Source organism: Crocuta crocuta, unplaced genomic scaffold (assembly GCF_008692635.1).
Source record: "Crocuta crocuta isolate KB4526 unplaced genomic scaffold, BGI_CrCroc_1.0 scaffold25, whole genome shotgun sequence".
NCBI classification, from domain to species: Eukaryota; Metazoa; Chordata; class Mammalia; order Carnivora; family Hyaenidae; genus Crocuta; species Crocuta crocuta.
The window spans coordinates 16647671-16670289 of record NW_027532015.1 but is presented as its reverse complement, the minus strand read 5'-3'; the positions used below and the strand labels follow the sequence as shown (position 1 = coordinate 16670289).

The following is a 22619-nucleotide window of genomic DNA, read 5'->3' as shown; positions in this document are numbered from 1 at the left end:
GACTGCCCATTTCACCTGCAATGTTCTTAGAACAAGGATGCCACCTACTTTTCCTGATCCAGGACCGACTCTAATGGATAAAATAGTATGGAAGGTGAACCAAGGCAAGAGGTTTCTTGGAGTGTCTTTGGATCACACAGGCTGAAAACTGGCTGGCAAGAGACAACATCTGACCCAGACTAGAAGGTCAGAGGTTAACAGGGCCCAAGGGATTCTTTAGACCCTTCTGACAGGTGGGGAAAATGAACACCAATGAAGCTAAACAGCTTGCCCAAGTTACAACAGGCTCACGTTGGTTATATGACATGGTGGTTAGCATCTGGTGGGCTGGAATTTTGATCCCAATTGGAGCACTGGTTGTGACCTTTGTATGTTACTAACTCCCCGGGCATCAACATCCTCCTTTACCAAATGGGAATGTTCTGTAATTTACTGGGCTATTGCAAGGACCAAGCAAAAAATGTGACAGTTAATATGCACCTAATTCATCTTAGTTTTTTTATTCCCATCCTTTCATTCAGATTGAGAATTAGAACTAAGAAGTCTGGCCTTCTTGGCTTATGCTTTCTTTATATGCAACCTCTCCTCCACCAGGGTGATAGTACTCTTTTCTTTTCCATAGTCACCATCACACTCACCATCACTCTCAGATGTCTACCTGCAGGATAGAATAGTCATTGGGAGGATTAATAAACATAGTGTTTGTGAAAACACTATGTTTATACAAATGTACATTATTACGAAAGACTGCACTGATTTGCCACAAGACCATCATATTAGCTACCAGATACGCTAGAATCCAAATAATTTACTGAGGAGTTGTTCTGTTTTGCTCTCATTGGATTTTGGGTGCCATATATTATCATTGGCTATGTAAAATGTGATCATTTATGAATGATGTAATATCTGAGGTTACAGACTCTGAGTCTCACGTTTCTCCCCATTCTAGAGTCACAAATATTTCACAAATGTGCACTCAAATAAGGACTCATTTTAGTAAAACAATGTCAAATTTCTACCGATTCCAACAACAATGGCCCAATACCCTAGAAGAAGCTTTCTGTTGTTGAAGGCCTATTGTGTCTCCGACACTGCAATTATTGCCCCTTATGATAAAGAATACTGAGGCTCAGAAAAGTTGCTTGACTTGCCTAAAGTCACACAGCAAGTAAGATCCACAATCCAGGTCTGACTCCTCACAGAGTTCTATCTACTACCTCCTACTGCCTCTCCACAGAATGTGCCAGACTTAACGACAAATCTACAAACCCATTTTTATCCTAGCATCCCATAACCACTGTTGAGTAATCACTTCTAACAAAATTTCTTTGAGCTTGGGAATAAACGGAAACAACATTCACAGATACAAGCACAATACAAGGTATATCAGAGAGGAGGTTATTTGTTCTAGGCATCTGCCATAGGAAAACACACACACACACACACACACACACACACACACACACACACACTAAAATGACTTTGTCATATTGGCCACAGTCCATTGAAATAAAGGTAGGCACTTGGTGTGGAGGCAGCCTGCTGTGGGCTGCTGTTGCCCTATGGGAGGGGCTAGTATGAGAATTCTTTCCCTACTTAAACTTTGGTAGCAATCTGAAAACCTTCTGAGGGGAGTTTCATTGTAAGCCCTTCAGAGAGGACCCTTGGTCAGTAGCAAGGTGAAGGCTGAGATGAATGTGGAGAATTGGCAAGCTTTTAAGGTACAGGGTAGAGATAAGTTTGGTTGAAGCCAAAAATCCCTATAGGAGAGATACAGAAAACAAATCTGCAGGGAAGAAGTTTAAAACTAAGCATCTTTTCTAGGTGTAAAGTATAATTTCCGTGAAATCAAGTTTTCTAATTGGCAAAGAGGTGTTCCCATACCATTTTACTATGAAAAATACATTTGTTCATCCTCAAAGGTCCACTAACAAAAAAGTGAATTGCCATGGGGGACCCTCTGTGAAGACTTGCTCTAAACCAGAAGCCAGCCCAAACAAAATAATGCATAAAATTTCAGATGTGCTATTGGGAAGTCCTCCTACCCAGGAGTTCTCCTACCGAGAACTGCTCGGTATCCTAATAATTTTTTTCTCTGTGTTATGTTTTTTCTACTTTTAATAATCTTCCCTGGGTCTCTGCCTCATCATTAAGGAAGGCGAAGTTAACACTAGAAAATGTTCATAAGCAGGAAACCACATTTTATTCCATCACTCATAGACCATCACTCAGAGTAGTCAGTGTCAGTTAGTTATAGCAACAGATGTTGAAACACACGTAGTACCTACAAAGGCTCTTTTGAATGTCAGTTTAATTTAAACCTTAACCTCAGATTTTTTCCACAGATACAATGAGAAACCACAAGGATCCTCTTGTCCTAATGCTCCTTCCATACACTGCAATAAAAGTTCTTGTTTTGGAAACATAGAAACCTTCTGAATCAGCAGTCATGGCCCACTGTGTTTGCCACGGTCATTCCACATGTTCAGCACGTTAGCCTTCTTAGAGTCCAGGGAAGAACACTTCCCCCTCCGCTGCCCATTATTTTCACTGTGGAATTTTGGCTGTACATTTCAGATGGAAAGCAAGTAGCATACTAAAATTGCAAACCACTTTTTTAAAAAAAACCTTTATAGAATGGCAAAGAATTTAAACAATATTTACTGAGTCCTCACTAAGGATGAGCTAGTGTTCTCCTTAGTTAGGAGGATAAACAGATGTATAATTGAATAAACATTCACTATGCAGGAAGTGTGTAGTCGAAAAGAGTGCTGTTCAATAGAAATAAAATGTGAATAACATATGTAATTTTAAATGTTCCACTAACCTCATTAAATAAAGTAAAAAGAAAGATGGAATTGCTTACAAATATAATTTATTGAACCCAATACATCCAAAATACTATTCTCTCAAAGTGTAATCAGTATTAAATTATCAATGAGGTATTTCTTTTTTTGTACTAAATCTTTAAATTTTTTTAATGTTTATTTATTTTTGAGAGAGAGAGAGAGAGTGAGAGAGAGAGAGAGAGTACAAGTTGGGGAGGGGCAGAGACAGAGAGAGAGAGAGAGAGAGAGACACAGAATCTGAAACAGGCCTCCAGACATGGAGCTCAAACTTGGGAACAATGAGATCATGATCTGAGCCAGTCAGATGCTCAACTGACTGAACCACCCAGGTGCCCCTGTACTAAAATTTTAAAGTCCATTATGCACTTGACACTTACAGCACATCTCAATTCAGAATAGTCACATTTCAGATGCTCAACTGCCACATTTGCTAATGGCTACTGTGTTGGACTCTATAGGTCTAGTATTTAGAAGGCATAAAAGCATAAATTCAGCACAAGCTCTATTTGGCTTAGATACAGAAGGAAATTTTCCATGGAAATTGGTGTTCTAAATCATGTTATAAGTCAGAGAGATGAAGAGTGTAGTTCATGCTGAAAAATCTGTCAAAGCAACAGCTTGGGGAAGGAAAATGGCAGGGAACTGACACTCTGTTAAACAAGAGTTTCAGGTCATGCTTAGGATAAGGACACAATTCCTTAAGGAGAAACATGAGTTCTTGTTGAGGTGTTTGTTTGTTTGTTTTCATTTTACTCTCAAACTCATCCCCTATATTCAGTCTCTCTGCTCTAGCCCCACGGTCTATTCTCTATGTCTCAGAAACTCCCCACTTCTTCCCATTCAGATCTTTACAGGAGTGTAACCTTGCTCGGGACTTCTCTGGTTTGGCTCAGCATTGCTTCTGGCACATAGTATAGTGCTTAGCAGATAGTCCTCAGTAAATGTATTTGAATGAACAAATAAATATTTGCAGAGAACATGCAGGGAAGACGATGAGAAGGCAGGAAGGTCCGACTAGGGGACTGTTGCTGAGAACCTTAGGCACTAGCTTCTGGGTTTGTAAATTAACTCTGTGAGCAAGCCAGTCCCACACCTGCCACTTGCATATTAAATGTTTTTCTGCAGCTCAGTTTTATGTGGGATGGTTTGGAGTGAGGAGAGGCAGGTAGTGGAGAGCCCTGTTAGAAACCTTTTGAAGGAGCCTAAATGAGATACCAACGGGTCCCGTACTGTAGGAAAGGGGTGGGGTTATGCCTTAGTTACAAATCACACCAAGAGAGCAAATAATTTTGTAGAAATTTTACATTCTTAGAGATGAAAAGAACTTTTGCCATTTTACAGTTGGGGCAAGTGAGACTCAGATAAGTTTAATTATTTTCTTCTAATTAAACCTTAGATTTCATCACTCTGCACAAATGGGTTCATTATGAAATGGAAGACAAGGTATAGATTGCATGTTATAAGAGAAGGGATCATTTATAAACATTACGTTAAGCAGCTACAGAAAACTGGGCTGGGGGGGATGAAAAGAATCTAAAATGCATTAAAATTATGAAAGAAATGTTTTTAGCACTGCATATAACTGACCTCATACATGAACCCAATCACAAATTCAGTCAAGGGTTCTGATTTAGCAATCACTTAAATATTTCCGTTTTCTAAGAACGTTAGAAGTACTATCAATACACTATCTTCACAAAGATCAAAAGGTCGAATGTTTCCCATCTGAAAAAAACAAAAGACCTAGACAGGGAAATTAAATGGCAGTACGATGGCCACAAGGCTTATTCTTTGAGTCATAGGTTGTCTTCCAAATTAGATAACTTGTGTTCTTCTAGGCTGTGTTTTCAGCTAAGCATCATGTTTTCTGTCTGAATGTCTCAGAAGAAGGTGAGAACAAGGAGATAATATTTTTAATATTTGAAGAATTAAGTGCTGGCAATTTATACTTAAATCCAGAAAATGTAAGATGGTTCATAATTTGCCAGTTTCTAATAAGCTGTAAAAGTCTTTCCATTTCATTGGGAAAGATCTGTAAATGTTCAAAATCTTAAACAGTTACAACTAACTAAGATAAAGGAGTATTAGACTTAACATTTCATGAGGTTTTGCTGGTCATACTGCTCCTAAATGGTGGAAACTTTAGGATAGAGGTAAACAAAAGTATTACAAGATGTATGTTTATTTACTGGGCAAATTACCATTAAAGAAAAGAAAAACCAGCTTACAGCTAGGCTGTAAGGTTGACATCACAAAGTCAAAACAGAAGCTTCACTTTTAAACTGTTTGTTTTTATAATGGATATATCAAACTTTGATATCAAGCCTTTAAACCTCAAGATTTGATAACATGACTTTAATAAAAACTTGCATTTTAATATCAAAAAAACCCCAGAAGTTAGATTGCTTATTAAAAGGTTACAATTAGACTTGAAATCCACATGGATTATTTTCTGTGAGTTATGAAAAGTAAATAGTATAAAACCATATGCAAGGAAGCGTGGATATTAAGGTGATTTATGGAGACATTGGAGACATAACTCAGATGTAATTATCTGATTTTCAAAAACCAGTCATCTTTACTTCCTCAAATGGTCTCGTAATTTTTTGATGACACACAGCAGAGATGTGCTTCTGTCAAACCGAAATGTGGACAAGGAAAGATAAATGGTAGGTATGGCTAACAATTTGAGATGCCAATATTCCTCCTGAGGATTTCACTTATTGACTGTGCTGGAGGAATGAAGGCATCTAGTTCTTGGGAACTTAGCAGTATGCATTTCAAAAGCTCTACTTTTCAACCACTGATAATTAGAAGGAAGGTTTAGGTCTTCCTGAATCTTCTTGCAAAGATGTGGTTGTGCATGGAACTCATGTCCTGAATACAAACAAGAAAGAAATTCCTGTAGTGGTGAAACCTATTGCGGCCTCCTGTCTCACAATCCTCCCCATCCCCCTTCTCATCTTTATTTTTCTTTAGCCATTTCCCATCTAACAAACCGTGTTTTACTTTTTTATTGTGAGAAAACATACATGATGTCATACCATTTTAATCACTATTCGCGTGCAATTTAGTACATTCCCATTGGTGTACAACCATCACCACCATCCATCTCTATGGCCTTTGCATCTTTCTAAACAGAAACTCCTACCCATTAAACAGGAACTCCTCATTCTCCTCTCCCTCAGCCCCAGCTCCTAGAAACCAGCACTATTCTGTCTGCTTCTACGAATTTGACTACTCAAGGTACCTTGTATAAATGGAATTAGGGCCTTATTTTGAGAGCTATGATGAACCACTGAAATGTGTTAAGCACAGGGATATCATGCTCCAAGTTGTGTTTCGGAGAGCTCTTCGAGATGGCAGTTTGGAGGGCTCTGTGGAATAAGATTGGCCACAGAAGGCCAGTTAGGAGGTGGTGGCCATTCTCCAGGGAAGACTAAAGGTGACGTGAACTAAGGAAATGGCAGTGCAGACTGTCAATAAATAAATGGAAATGGGAACCAAATGCTAATTAGAAGGCAGACTTGACAAAAGTAGATTCCCTTCTATTCCTAGATGTAAGAACCTAAGAATCCTAGCACAAAAACAAAAACTCCATCCCAAGTTTCTTAAGTTCCTATGGGAGTAGACCGTGAGCTTGGAATGTCCAGTGAAAAGCCATAGCGGTTGCCAGAAAAATGGAGTGACGTGATGGAAAGAGAATCTCAAATGTTGTCAACTGTTGTGGGCCTTCTTATCTGTGTGACCACAGAAAGTTACTTAACCTATCTGATGCTCAGCACCCTTGTTGGTAAATCAAGGGTAAGGACACTTGAATTCCTGAGTTGTGAGACATAAGGGAGAAACACCATCACTGGGTATTCTCCAAATTGAATGCTATGAAAATGCTACTTGTGTTAGTATATTACAACCAATCAATAAAGGGAGATTATTACGATAAGTCAGTATTTACTGAAAGTTGAAGAGGCATTTGAAGAAAGAAATCTATGCAAATTATAGTAGCTGCATAAGCTCCATGGATTATGTGGAACTACAGCTAGGTATAGAAAAATATGTAGATTTTAGCAAAGTGTGGGGTAAGGATGAGGAGTGAGCAAAGAAGGAACTATTAGGTGGAAGACATTAAAAATGACAAGATGGAGGCCCAGTTCATTCTGGAGCTAATGAAGGCAGAGAGTTATGCCAAAGAACATAAGGAATAAGGTAAATAATGCTGAATGTAACCAGAAAAGGGAGGACTTTTAAAATCCAAAGTGGTCAGTTGACATACAGTAAAGCTCATAAAAAGTATGGTCTCTAACATTATTATTATACACTGGTATATATTATTATACACTTCAAAAAAAATCTCCAATCTGGAAAAAAAGATTCCCAGTCTGGAAATACTCGATGTTTTAAGATGTCTATTTATTTTAGTTTCAAAGAAAGAATTAGGCCTTTTCCTTCTGACAGGGTTTGGGGTAACTTTTCCAATGTCTATGACTTTTTTGTCCTAAGGTAGGTAGGGATGAATAATATAATTTAAACTGAAGCATATTAGCATCCGCTATTTTCAAGAGAGCCCCAAATACCACAATTCTTCACAAGGTAAATGCTTCAATTCAAGAAAGAAAGAAAGAAAGAAAGAAAGAAAGAAAGAAAGAAAGAAAGAAAGAAAAAAAGAAAAGAAAGAGGAAAAAAAACAGTAGAAATCTGAGAGTAAAAGAATCATTGCCACAAAGAAGGAACTTGGCTTCTAATGTAAAGTTTGCCACTTCTCTATGTGGCTCTGGAGAGACTCTTTCTTCTTTTACTGCCTTGTTTCCTCAAGAAAACATACTACTATGGGAAAGTTGTTAATCTGTCTAAAAGCACTGTGATTTCTTCATGGGAAAGTTAAGGAGGAGAAAGGCAGGGAAGAGTAGATGTGAAGAAAAGAGTAAAGAAGCTGTATTAAAGAGTACAAAAAATGATGGTGACTTGCACCAAGGCCCTGAAGATAAAAAGAGGGGCATTTAAAAAGAAATCTATTTTAGAAGTAAATTCAATCAGATGTGTCAATGAATTGCATTGATGTTGGAAGAAAAGGAGGAATAATCATTTCTGGCTCTAACAGATTAATAGATGGCAGTTTCATTTATTGAAATGGGTAGGAAGGAAAATCAAGAGTTCAATTTGGGATAGGATTAATTTAAGGTGTCCATGAGACATTTCAACAGGAATGTCAAGTAGACAACTGGGAACAGAGATCTGACATTCAGTGAGCTGATAAATTTAGGAAAGATACACAAATTGCATGAAAGCCTGGGGATGAATGAGCTATTCCTGGGGAGGGGAAAGGAAAGAAAAGAATGTATGGGGAGATGAGAAAGATGGAGAACCAGAGTGAGAGGGAAAAAGAAAAAGATCATAAGAGGGAGAGAAGCCAATTAGCCAATGTTGGAGGCTGAACCATTCCCATATTAGGATAGAGGAGGAGGCTGAAAGGAAACAAAGAAATAGCCCAGAGGTGAGAGGAAAACCTAAATAGTACTGAGCCACAAAAGCCACTGTTGAGTAGGTGAGTCGGTGAGTCCTCAGGGAGGAGCTGGGCCTCAGGAAGACAAGCTTAGAATGGGAGGAAAGTAAGATAATGATAGATAAGTGTCCACATCACAACGGAAATGCATATGAAAGAGCTTGATCTTCAAGTTAAAGAAAACTTAGGGACAGAATGCCTTGCAATACAAGTTTTTGAGTCTTTAGTAAGAAATATTTTCATGGAAGTGGAGCAATAAAAAGATTTTAAAGACTATTTCAGAGTGTTTGTGAGTTACATGGGTTATGCTTTTGAATATTCAAATGGATTTCAAGTCTTGACTTGATAGTGCAAGGCAAATTAGAAAACAAGACTCGGCGTTACATTTAGATAGAATCTCATCAATAACAAATTATATGTTGGACATAAGGGTTTGGGTATCTGTTTCTCCCTCAGTGCTTTATGAACATAGAACCAACCAATGAAACAAACAAACAAAAAAAAAACCAACAACAGCAAAGTAATTTGGCATCATTTAATTTAATGAGATCCTGTACAATCCTTCACTTCGGCAACGAAGCCAGACCATTGCAGTTGCTCAGGGACAAGTATCAACAGAAGAGGAATTAATTATGTTCACTAGTTCCTAAGCCTCTGGAAACCGCTAAATAACTCAATAAAAGTGTAAGCCTGCTGACCATGAGGAGGTCTTTTGAGAAATCACATTTAAACAATAAAATCCAAAAGCAAAGAGTTTAATAGTAGCACGTCTACAACTAGACTCATGAGTAAAATCACAACCAATACCATAGCAAAAAGTGTACCATGGTAGGCCAAAAAGTTAAGCCATAATTTTGAGGTTGTCTTGATAACACCTTCCATGTTTTGGGAGCTAAATGTGTTCCAGGACTAGGGCTAAGTGCTTTATACATATTCTGTCATTTAATCCTCTCAACAGTTCTATGAGTTATAAATTGTTATTAAACCCATTTTGCAGGTAAGTCAATATACTTAGAACATTAAATAGCTTGCCCAATGTTACAGAGCTTGTACGTGATGTAGGTTAAGAGTCCAACTGGGTTTGTCTGATCCCACATTAGAAGTCCTTAATATCTTTCTCCTATGAGGGCTTGGGTGTTCCTACTTTTTGAGTGTAACTGAAAATGTTTTGATTATAAAAGGTTAGAGATGAATTCAGTATAGCTGGATACAGTTTGGAAAATGATGCTATGTTTTAGTGAAACCAATAGAAACATTCAATAATTTCCCTTTTGACTCTTCTCATTGAGAGGTAGGGTTTATTTCTTCTCTTGAATGTGAACCAGGCCTGTAACCTTTTTGATGAATCAAGTGCAGTGAAAACGACACTGTATAATTTCCAAAGCAGAGCCTTCCAAGATGTGTGCCCCCACCTCTCTCTGGAAGCACATCGTTTTGGAAGCCAGAGGCTTTCTATAACCAACTATCTTAAGATCATGATACTGTGAAGAAGCCCAAGGTACAAGGAGAAAGAAAGAGGCCAAAAGGGGAGAAATGAGGCTCCAGGTATGAGAGTGAAGCTTTCTGGGAGTTACTGGCCTAGCCTAGTCCCCTGCTGAACACAGCTGAGAAATAACCCAGCCAACAACATGGAAGGGGACCATTCTAATGAGTCAACCTGAATTCTTAATTTATAGAAGCATGAGAAAAACAAACTGATTGTTTTGATCGCTAAGTTTTGGTTACCTTGTAATGCAACAAGAGATATTATAATTTTGGTACAGTTAGACAAACTGTGGAATATTATATTTTAATGGGACAAGCAGAAACCCTTCGTATAGTTTTACTTTGAGTCCCAGCCTATGTTTTATATCTGAGATAATAAACCTACAGTTTAAAAGTTAGCTCTGTCTGACTCAACTGTTAATTTCATCTGGTCTGAGGCAAGTATCTTCAAGAAGAAAAGCTAGTAGAGAGCACTTCATAATGTAGAACTAGATTTCTTCTGTGTTTGCTGTTTTATCACCATAGCAATGCATTGGTATAATACACTATCTTACTTTTGAAAACATCTGAGGCAGTTTACAATGAGATACACATAATAAGAGAGTTAAAATAAAACACAAGATTAAAACCAAATTTAGCAACTGAGAAGTTATTTCTAAAGATCTGTCTCATTTGTTCATGGAAATTTACCTTTAAATTTAGCTTTGAGTTTCCTGGCAGCTGGGGCAAACCTGTAGGATTATATCATGCTAACTGTGATTTCTTTCAGAAAAGAAAAATCTTTAATCTACTGCTAAATTTGAAGAGCAATTTCTTATGTGGATCTCCTCACAGGGAATAGTAAATGATAAAAGAAGCAATGACTTCAAAAGCAATGCCATTTGGACTATAAATGTGTCTCAGATTTGAAGTCTTTGTACCTGCCTCTGTTTAAAACAAAAAACAAAAACAGAACCAAAACAACCAAAAAAAAAAAAAAACAAAACAGAATAAAAGTTTAAGGACTTGAGGGTTTTTAGTGTTAACACCTCTCTTCTCTCCTCCCTTACATCAGAATTTCATAATTGCCTTTATCTTTCAATAAGGATATATTGATACCCTCCAGGTACAAAGCTCTGAGGATATATATATTTTTTTAAATTTTTAATGTTTGATTTTTTAGAGGGAGACAGACAGCACAAGCAGAGGAAGAGCAGAAAGAGAAGGAGATACAGAATCCAAAGCAGGCTCCAGGCTCTGAGCAGTCAGCACAGAGCCCGATGAGGGGCTGAAACCCACCAACTATGAGATCATAACCTGAGCTGAAGTCGGAAGTCTAACTGACTGAGCCACCCAGGCTCCCCTCTGAGGATCTATTTGTAAGCGAAGGAGAGCACATGTCCCTTCCCTCAAAGAGATCATAGTCTAGGAGGATATTAATTAATGCTAAGGGCATTTAAAAAAATGTTTACTGTTTATTTATTTTTTTTGAGAGAGATAGAGAGAGAAGGAAAACAAAAGCAGGGTATGGACAGAGAGAGAGAGACAGAGAGACAGAGAGACAGAGAATCCCAAGCAGGCTCCACACCATCAGCAGAGAGCCAGATGCTGGGCTCAAACTCAGGAGCTGTGAGATCATGACCTGAGCCGAAGCAACTCAGCCACCCAGGCACCCCTATGTTAAGGACATTTATTAAATAGCTATGCCAATGTGTGATTACAGATTGACAGGTGCCATTAAAGAAAGAAAAAAGGGCAGGAAGTTACAAAGAGTATATAATTGGGAAATAGCATCCCAGCATCCAAGTTCCTGGGGTTAGGGTAGGATGGGAAGAGTGAAGAAAAAATGTACTTCCTTACATTTGCATTTCTACCATAATGCCTGACACATACAGATGCTTAATTCATGTAGGCTATTGATGATGAGATCCCATCCCACTCCCCCCAAAAAGTGTGAATTTCAACGCTTAATCTGAACTTGCTGTTTGGAGGATAATAATTTTAAGAAGGAAGGCATTGTTAGAAATATTCATTACTCTGAGTTTTGGAAAAGAATTAAACGTATAACGCAAGAGGTAATTGCCAAGATATGAGATGGGAAAAAAATCACACATTCTGAAATTCCATCTGATTGAGATTAAGTCTGAACAGTTACTCTCAAATCCCTGATTTAAAGCATTCATTTCATGCTAGAAGACTAATTATTAGAAATGGCTACACCATCTTATTAGCAGCAGTGAGAGAAGGAGTGGACTCTTTCACGGAAAAGTTGACTAATAGACAAATACATTAGATATGACTGCTTTGCCAAAGTTGATAACTAAGGTCCTGAATACAGTAAGTGCCAGGTCCTAGGTCTTATGTAACACTTCATCTTTGAGCTCAAGTGGATGAAAGAAAAAGTAGTTATATTGACATTTCTTTGGAGAAATTCATTTATGCATGGTTATTATGAGTGGTAAGCTCTTAAATGCTATATTAGACATTCCATCAGCCATATAGCTCCTCTAGCTTTGTTACATAAAATCTTAGCAGCAGCTTTTTCCCAGTTACTACTCTCTTCCCACTTCTACCACATTACCAGCTTTAAGACAATTTTTAAGATATTTTTGCCTGCCGAACTTTGTTTCACCTGATATTCTCCAGCGTTTTTCTGCAATCTTGTTTTCCCGGACTTACTAACAATTTTGACAATGTGAAAATTTCTACTTTAGGAGTTCATTCTATTGGGGATGTTCGAATCCAGATATAAATGAGGCTTCCTGGGTAAAGACAAATTTCTGTTATAGGCTGAATTATGTCTCCAACGCCCCCCCCATTAAAGTCTATATTAAAGTCTTAACCTCAGAAGCTCAGTATGTATCTGGAGATAGGAACTTTATAGAGGTAATCAAGTTAAGAGGAGGTGGGAGCTAATGAGATGTGTCTGGTATCCTTATAAAGGTCCCTATAAGTTGTCCTCATAAGAAGGGGAAATTTAGGGGCTCCTGGGTGGAGTTAGTGAGTTGACTTCGGCTCAGGTCATGATCTCACTGCTCATGGGTGCGGGCCCCACGTCAGGCTCTGTGCTGATAGCTTGGAGCCTGGAGCCTGCTTTGGATTCTGTCTCTATCTCTCTGCACCTCCCCTGTTCACTCTCTATCTCTGTCACTCAAGTATAAATTTAAAAAAAAAATTAAATTTTTTTTAAAAAAGGAAGGGGAAATTTGGACTCACACATACAGAGGGAGGAAGATATAAAGACACAGGAAGGAGATGGCTGTGTACAAGCCAAGGAGAGAGGCTTGGAAGGAAATCCCGTTCTCACAGCCTCAGAAGGAACTAGTCCCACTGATGTCTTGATCTTAAACTCTCAGCCTCCAGAATTGCGAGACAATACATTTCTATGGTTTAAGCCCCCGCCCCCAAGCCCTAGTTTGTCATTTTGTTATGGGAGCCCTAACAAACTAGCACAACCTTTATTTCCTTGTGAAAACCAAAGGCAGCTTTGAGATGCTTTCTCACTTCTTACCTAAAGATGGATTAGAGATTCTGTAATTTCCTTTCATGAATGAAGTGACATATATATCTTTGCTATCTCCTAACTCCATAAGCTTGAACATGCCATTAAATATATTCTTCAGTAAACTGTTAATATTTCCACTCACCTTTTCTGGTTAATCATAGTACAATTGATGTAAAAGACATGAGGATTTCTAAATCAAGCCCTCCAACTTGTTACAATTTTTTTAAATTACTTATATCCAGTGTTACAAAAATGCCAAACTAATCACCAAAATAGTGTAGAGGTTATTGCTCAAATCTAGTTTCTGTCAAGCCTAACTAAACAAAAATGTCACTTTGTTATCTGCTTTAGAGTATAGAAATTCATTAAGGCATAAGCCTCTAATTCTCTCTCACTTTTATTTGTCGGAATGTCAAATACCACTACTTAGAAGTAGTGGAACTCATGCTCAGATTTACTTTAATTCTTACTTCCCCTCTTTGCCAATACCCTATTTAACCAGGTAATTATATTACAATTACACAGGATACCTTTTCCCTAAGCCCCTTGGTTACATTCTCTTTATTGATTCATTAAACATATCTTGTTGAGTATCTACTATGTACCAGACACTCACACAGAGCTATGAACAAGACAGACACAATATCTGCCCTCAGGGAGTTTATATTCCAGGTTTCAGAGAAACTATATGAGACTAGAGAGAGGGTTCATTTTTAATGTGTTTATTTTTAGACTGCCTCTCCAGTGTTACACTATTTAGCCTTACGCTGATCTTTTTAACCACTTGTAAAGCTATATACCTATAGCTTTCTTTCTCATAAATTCTTGCTGCAGTATAATTAAAATGAGCACTGGTCCAGAAAGATTCAGGATTCAAAGGAAATTCAGTCAATTTTCAGAAAGATCATTCTATGGAAATGATTATATTTGTGACTAATAGACACTGCAAACACATATTCTTATTTATTTTTAATTCCCAAACTATTAACTTTAAATGTTCTCCTTGGTATATTTTATTATTCTTTTTTATTTTTATATACAGTTTTAAGTTTATTTATTTTTAGAGAGAGAGTGTGTGCAAGCAGGGTAGGGGCAGAGAGAGAAGGGAGAGAGAGAATACCAAGCAGGCTCTGCACTGTCAATGCAGAGGCCAACTTGAGGCTCAACCTCACAAACTGTGAGACCAGGACATGAGCCAAAACTGAGTCAGATGCTTAACCAACTGAGCCACCCAGGCGGCCCCTGATATATTTTAATGTTGGTCCTACATCGACTTAAGTCTTAAAATGTTTTAACTATTTGGGGAATCATTTCACATTGCTATTTCTAGAGCTTAATTCTTGATCTGTTGAAGTTACCCATACTGGCTGAGCTCACTCTAACAGACACAGAAATGGAAAGACATTCCTGAAGTCACCGGGCTAGAAGAACAAGAGTTCTGTTTTCTATAGGATGTGAACCTAGGAATATTTCACTTCAGCCTTTTGTCTCTTTTACCTTGAAGTGAACTTATCTTGTAGAGATGAGGGAAGGGAGAAGGAGGTGGAGAAGGTAGAGGAGGAACAGAAGGAGGAGAGAGAAGGGGATGAACCACACACTCAGTCATTTCCCCAAGCAAATGGCATTTTGGGTGAATGCCCTGACCTAGGAAGGAAAAATAGATCAAGGTGACCCCAATACTATAAAAATAGCTGAGTGGACTCTTCCCAGAAAAATATCACAGCAGGCTCTGTAAAGCAATTAAAGTAATATTTTGGCATCTCACACTACCAAGGGGGAAGATTCTCTTACTGCCCTAGTTACAGCCTTGATTTTCATTTCCCTCTGTTGTAAATACTTATGAAATCATTTTAGAATGCTGTGAAGCAATAGGTGTGAGAGTAAACAAACTATAATAGTAATCCTTTCTCCCAGTGCTGGAGCAGCTGCGGAAGGAAGCCAGAGCAGTACCCAACTTGCCTTGTCTGCCTTTCCTATTGTCTTGTCCCTCACGTCTTTCTCTTCTTCGTCCCACACATAATATTTTCAAACTTGTTAGGCTGACTCTACAGTCTGCCAGGGACCTCTGGCCACTTGCTGGCTGTGTTGGCCCTTAGACCAAGAGCCTGTGTGCATCTCTGTAACTGCCTTGTCATTGCTGGGCCAGGAGGGTGACCTGAGAATAAGGGCTGGCGCGGTCTTCCCCACAGGAAGCACATGGATCTCCAAAGAGATTGTGCACCCTCGTGCAGTTAAAGCTCTTTGGGGAAACTCTTTGCCCTGTGAACTTAACTTTCTTAAATACCATGGAAAGGATAAAGGTCCTCATCCTGGTGTTGGTGAGGACCCAATGAGTCCACACTCAGACAAACTGATGAGCGGGATCTAAGGCTCTAGTTAGCAGGGAGGGAGTGGCATCCCACTGGTAAATCAGGCCTCTTCTCCTTATCTGCCAATGTTAAGACCATTGATATTTCCTACTTAAGTTTTTGGGACTTACTCCCGAAACTTAAAACCAGTGAACATTAAAAAAATGACACTTTAAAAGTCTGCCTCCACAGTATTTCTTCCAGCAATCTATCTTTAGCTTGACCTAAATTACTAATTAAATTTTTCTATTGATGCAATTCTCATGCTTCTTTCCTTTATGTTTTTATCATCAGACATCTTCAAATGGGGACATACGTTTCAATGGTCCCCCACCCCCATTTTCGTTTTGCTTTATCTTGTTAAGTAGATCATCAAATGTGGGTGAGCTCAGAATATTTCTTACTCCAGTGTTATATATGGCACTTTAGCACTAATTCTTCAAAAAACGAAACTTTCAAGGAACTCTGCTACACGTTCCATTCAAAACATTTCCCAAGCTCTGTAGCAGAGTGCAAGCCTAACCAGCATCAATTGGGCTTTCTCAGAAACTGCTAGGATGACAAAGTATGCTCTCTCACCTGCATTCTGTGGGACTGGAAACTAATTCCCTGGCACAACCAAACTTAGCCAGCCAAACTTGCCCCTGCTCCAGGCCAACCCCTCAAGGTCTTGGTGGTCAAAGAGGAAAAAGCATCTTGAACTCCAATTTTTCTTCACCCTCTGTGGTTCCTAAAACCACATGGAAAAATGAGGAAAAATAATAATTGGAAAGAGGTTTTTAAAACCATAGGTGCAAGAACACATAACACAAATATATAACACTGAAGTCAGATTTATATTAGTATAAAATAAAAATGATTAGTCAATCTTACTACATCTGTCTTGTTTGGCCCAACAGGAAAAACATTATAGAAAAGAAACTGTGGTGTGGGCACTGCATCAGCAAACAAGATGAGGTCAAGTTTCCCTGGGAATCTGCCAGCTTTTAAGCCTAGTGACAACTTGTCCTTGAACCAGATTTAAGTTATTTTTCAAAGTCTTCATTTATTTATAATCCATATCCAAACAGAGAGGAAACTAAAATGCATTAGACTTCTAAGTCATTACTCTGTTACAAGAAAAAAAAAGGGGGAGGAGGGAGAAACCACTTAGGGACAAGTTAACAAAAGGATTCATTCATTCATTTTGTATATACTTTCATTTAACAAATTAGGCCTGACAAGTAAGGGATGTAGTGAACAAGGTAATGGGTTCTCTGCCCTTGAGGACCTTCCTGCTCTATGAGAGCTACAGGTGAGTAAATAGTCCTGATATTACAGTGTGTGTGTGGGGGGGAGTCTGGTGGAGCAGTACCATGTGCTTTGCTGTTGGAGCCCACACAACAGGGACTCAAATAACTCAGATTTTGGCTACTTCTCAAGAAAGCACAGTAGAAGCCAGTAGAGTCTCCACCATGGCTCCAGGAAGTATGATCAAATACATCTTGGAGACTTCAGATTTGTTGGAAAGCATTCCTATTACCCTTGGGAGTCGCTTGGAAAATGTTAACTCTCCATGGCTATGGCCAAAAACTCCACACGAAATCCTGTCTGGATTATCTTCCCAGTAGTTTCCAACGGGGAGAGCCAACCCTGAAGCAGTGTTAGCATCATGGCATCACCCTCCAGAGATGCAAATGTAAGATTGGTGGGGCTAGAGCGGACCTCCTGAGGTTGAATTCTGCTACCCCTCCTCATAGCACTGTGACTTTGGACCAGTTACTTAACCTTCTGAAGCCCAGTGTCTTTGGCTGTAAAATGGGCATAATTGAGCGATTGTGAGGTTTACAGTAGTAAAGTGCATTGACCAGTGCCTGACCCTTAGTAAAAGCTCAGTAAATGTTAGCCCTCTGGGAAGACAAGAGATGGTTCACATATGAAGAGGACCTTTATTATCATTCTAATCAAGTGTTTTAAGCATACATAATAGAACAGTAAAGGGAAATGCATGCAAAGGAATGCTTTTAATGGAACTAGTTCAGAGGAGCTGAATTTCACCCCTCAGCCCTGCCAGAGCAAACATCATAACCAGCTGAAAACCTGTGCTTTGTTCCCTGACATTTTTAGAGGAAGGAGGAACCTAGGGCCATCATAGTCATACCTTTCCACTTCTCCTCTGACCATGCTGGAATGGTTAACGCCAACAGGCAACATGTACAGTGGTTAAGGCTGTATGGACACTGGAGGCCAGCGCTTTGATCCAAACCCTGATTCGGCCACTAACTAGCGCTATGCTTTAGGACCACTTCCTCTACCTCTGTACCCCTCAGTTTCTTTATCTGTGAAATCAGAATAACAATAGCATCTACATTAGTTCTTTTTGTGAGAATTTACCCGTGTAACATACTTAAAACCTCTTAGAACAGCTCCCAGCAATGCTAGTGCTGCGTAAGTGATGCCCACTGTAACATTTGTTATTATTAAAGAGCAATACAACATAAGGAATTGCTTAAATGAATACAATATGAGGAATTGTTTAAATATACAAAGTCACGAGATACTGAGTCAAGACAGAGGTATCTTGTCGAAGCTGGTGGTCACTAGGCAGTTAACTCTATGAAGACAAGAGCTGGATTTTTATATATATATATTTTTATTTATTTCTAGGAGAGAGAGACAGCGTGAGCAGGGGAGGGTCAGAGAGAGAGGGAGTCACAGACTCTGAAATAGGTTCCAGGCTCTGAGCTGGCAGTCAGCACAGAGCCCGACGCGGGGCTCGAACCCACGAATCACGAGATCACGACCTAAACGAAAGTCGGACGCTTAACCGACTAAGCCACCCAGGCACCCCGACAAGAGCTGGATTTTATTGCTACTCTATTTGTTTAAAAAAACAAATGGAAAAGGCATGAAGCGCTGTTGGTTAGAGGGCACAATGAAGGGGAAAGCACACTAGATCTGGAAGTAAAAACCCAACATGTGAGGAATGCTTAGCTTCATCCTAATCTGAGTACGTGTCTCTCACTTCCCAGATACTCAGTTTCCTCATCATTGGAACAGGGAGGTCAATGAGAGCATTCTAAGGTTCACTCCAAGTCCAAAATTCTATATGGCTGGCTAATATTTGAAATTTTACACAAGGCAATATAATTATGGCTACAGAAGTCTTTTTTATACCCAGTGTTTCTCCAAAAAGGATTACCACGTTGGAGACAATACCATTTGTTTGTGTTTTCTGACTCATAATGCAAGAATCTCAACTATAAACAGATCTTTAAGTCCGTGAAAATGGATTCTCTTTAGTGTCATTGATAACTTTTAATGCTCTTGGATTATGAGAGTCAAACCAGTAAGGGCATTTTCCCATTGATTTTAAGTGAAGTTTTAGAGACTCTGAGAATAAAACATAATCCATAGGCATTTAATGCTAACCTATCATTAATACGGAGAGAATTAAAGTAGGACTCTTATGGAGTTTAGCTTAACAATTCTCAACTAAATGAAATTAAGCTGATTTGGTCAAGCTTTTAAGACATGAGAGTAGAAAGCCTAAATCCAAAGGATTTGGGAGAATAGCACCAAGCTGGCCTGTCTTCAGATTGTGGGCTAGAAAGGCGCTTTGAGACTTTTCTTCTGAGGATTAGCTGCCCTCATAGGTTTGATACATGAGGAAGAGATGCAAAGATTTCACCTGGAAGAAAAAAGATTCTGAGGTGGAAAATAAAAAAAACATGGGGGGGGGGATGATCTGAAATCAAAAGTCTGGATTAGGAATCCAGGCCTTGGGTTAAATAAGGTTTAAATGTCAGCTCTGCTACTTTTTAGCCACATGAGCTTGGGATGGTTGGTCAATCTCCCTGAGCCACACTTTGTACACTGAATAATTTCTCTTCCTTCATAGGGTTTTTGTGAGGATTAAATGAGATAATACATGTAAAGCACTTGACCCTTAACGTCTCAAACATAGGAAGCACTCAGTAAGTGGTGGCTATACTTACTCTCTTAAATGAATGATGGGGCAGGTCGTCAATATTTCCTTGGCGTGAGCTTTTTTATGCTCCCTTTGGAATGTCTCAGGGGCGCCAGAAGCACTCTTTAAGCCTTCTGCAATAACAATCTGGCTCCAAACTTCAGTGTTTCTCGTAAGCCCTAAAATACCTATGTGCCCCCCACCCCCAAGATCTATTCATGGTTTTATGTGGGCACTGGACAAAGATTCACTGTGTAAGACTGTCCATCTAGGTTAAAAATAAACATGCAGATATGTGTGGAACTTCAACAATAGAATATAGGAAAAATGGATTATTCTTAGCTGAAAACAAAGACATTCTAATATATGAACGTGTATGTAAATGGAGAGAAAAAGGCTGGAAACTATGAACATCAACATGGTAGCAACAGTTTCTCTGGGGAAGATTGGGGAAGAGGTGGGATTTACCTCAGCATTTTATTAATGGTTTACACATTTATTTACATGTTGGCTGTATAATTAAAAAACAAGCAAAAACAAAAACAAAACAAAAATGCAAAGCCCAAAGCAAAAGTCAGGGTACAAAATGAAATGAACTTTTAGAACAGAGAACCTGTATACTAGTAGACAAGAATCAAGGACTTTATCTTTGGGGCTGTTCATTAATTCTTACAAAGTCACATTCTGCTGAGTTTCCTGTCCTTGACAAGTAAGGAGACCAGTAGGGAGGGGGTTGGAGTGCGATTTCTGATTCTATCTCCAGCGACTGATAAACCCAGGTTAGAAGGCAAATGAAGCTACTGGCCAGAAAATCTTGGTATAGACCTCTTTCTCTTTGCCAAGTACTCAGATACAAATCTGGCTGGTTCTTTGCAAAATTCAAGGTCAACAGAGGTGCCAACTGAAGACGATTGGTAAATGATGCTTTGAAGCAAAAAGAAACCAGATAGTAACTTATATACATATCGTACATTTTGATAGCAAAGAAAATTAATGATGATGTAAACAAAAATCTTCTAGATAGCTACTTGGCTGATAAAAAAACACCTAACTGAGGAGTTTTAAAATATCACTCTCATTCCCCTCCCACCAATACGACTAAATTAATTGATTATTTAAAAGAGAGTGAAGAGTTTAAGTACTGAATTATGGGCTATGACTTCATCTCTTTTTTCTTTTTCTTTTTTTTAATTAGCCAAATATTTGTTTGCTATTGGAAATTCATTTTCACAAAGGGCCCATTCCTTGGAAAGAAATATTTTGACCACAGGGAAAACCAAGGAACACCGCAGAGCTATGAGAAGTTGTACTGACTTGTTAGGGTGCAGCCTGTAGTCTCCAGGCTTGAGGGATCTTCAGGAACAATGCAAGGGCAGGGTGGTTTTGCTTTGGTTTTAATGCATATGTTTTGACCCATGGACTTCAGGGAAGGTTGAGTTTTACTGATGAGAATCCAGGCCAACGGAGCCCATGCTGGTCTTCTCACCAGGCCTTACTTATTGCTTCCAGCACTGCCTTCCCAGATGGCCCATTTGGTTCAGGGAGGTGATCTGGCTCGGTATGTAATTCACTGTGTTCTGCTGGTGGTGGGTTAAGTGAAGGGTTGTGTGTAGGGCACAGGACAGAAAGGACCTGAATGAAGGGAGGGAAGAATGAATGGAGAGAACCATTTTGATGGAATTGCTCTAGGGTATTAAGTAGGACGGGGCACCTGGGGGCTGGAGGAAGGTTCTGTTGCTTAAGAAACTCTCCGTAAGAATCAGTCATCGGTCCCTTAACAATCATACGTTTCTTACCTCCTACTTGTGTATAAATCTGTAGGTTTACACAGACCACCAGTGTGACTAACACAAGGAATTCGGTTTACTGTGAAACACACAAAAAAAGACCTCTCCCTTTCTTGCTTATTTATAAGCAAAGTAATGTCAACACTATGAATGGAAGAACAAGGTATTTAAGGAAAAAAATGTATACAGCAGCATAACCCCTTATTATCACTTGAATTCAGACTTCCCACTGTTCTCGCTGAAAGAAAGGCGTTCATACTCAACAAGATTGAGGCCACTTGAAATAGAGGATTTAAAATGCTGGATTCCATCATTTCTGCAAAAGGTCATTCTAGTCCTTGGCTATTTTTACCATAGATAGAGACTCAGCAAGTTATTGGCTGAATGGATTTGGGAAGCCAGATTGCTTCTGACTAATGAAGATGGTAATGCAGCATTGGAGACCGAGTCCATGAAAGGTGTGGAAAAAGTTGAACCTTCAGAGACAAGCGAGACGAGAGCTACTGAATTAGTTCCTGACTAAATTGCTAGCCATAACTGTATCCCCTGGCCAATTCTCTTTGAAACTGCCTGCAATCTGGCGGCTCAAACCCTCTTTAAGGCATCCGGGCCCACCCCCCACCTCCTCCCAAAGCAACTGTTTCTAGGCGCCCCCACCCACAAATTTGCATCAAGGCAGGTGTATTTCCCAGCTGGACCTCTGCTACCAGAAGCTCGCCTTTCATTCAGGGTTCCGCAAGCAAACCTTAGTCTCACCCTGGGCAAGCAATCAAAAGCATTTCAGAGAAGAGCAGAAAACAAAAGAAACACACAAAACCTGTCCTTACCCGCTTCTTAAAAAATTGGAAGGCTGAGCATTTCTTGACTGGGAATCCATTCATGTCTTTGTTTACCATTTTCCACAGTCGGGAGTTCACAGTTATAGATCCAGGGTGGCACCGCCTGGTTAGCGCATCTGGTGCCCGGCTGCCCTCCCGGAGACAGTTGATGAAGACGGAGCGGGATGGAGAACCTTTAGCGGGGCGCAGGTCTTCACTCGCACATTCTGCGGCACCGCTACTGCAGCAACCTCTCCCCACTTTCAGCGGCCGCCGGCAGCGCCTTCGCTCTTCCCATGGTGGCTCCGAAACGCGGGCATCGGGGCTGCGGGTCCCCGGGGCTGCGGCGGATTCCGGGTGGGATGCTCTGCGGCTGGCCAGCCGGGGAAGGGCACCCCC

General features: G+C 39.5%; 1 protein-coding gene across 1 annotated transcript in view; it reads right to left on the bottom strand.

Moving 5' to 3' along the window:
• SGK1 (serum/glucocorticoid regulated kinase 1) overlaps nt 1-22313 on the bottom strand; it is a 111501-nt gene extending 89188 nt beyond the window's left edge. Inside the window, exon 1 of the mRNA XM_077775995.1 lies at nt 22230-22313. Within this exon, the coding sequence (XP_077632121.1) occupies nt 22230-22298 (69 nt within the window). The 5' untranslated portion in view covers nt 22299-22313. The remainder of the gene's footprint in view (nt 1-22229) is intronic.
• Nucleotides 22314-22619: the final 306 nt, after the last annotated feature.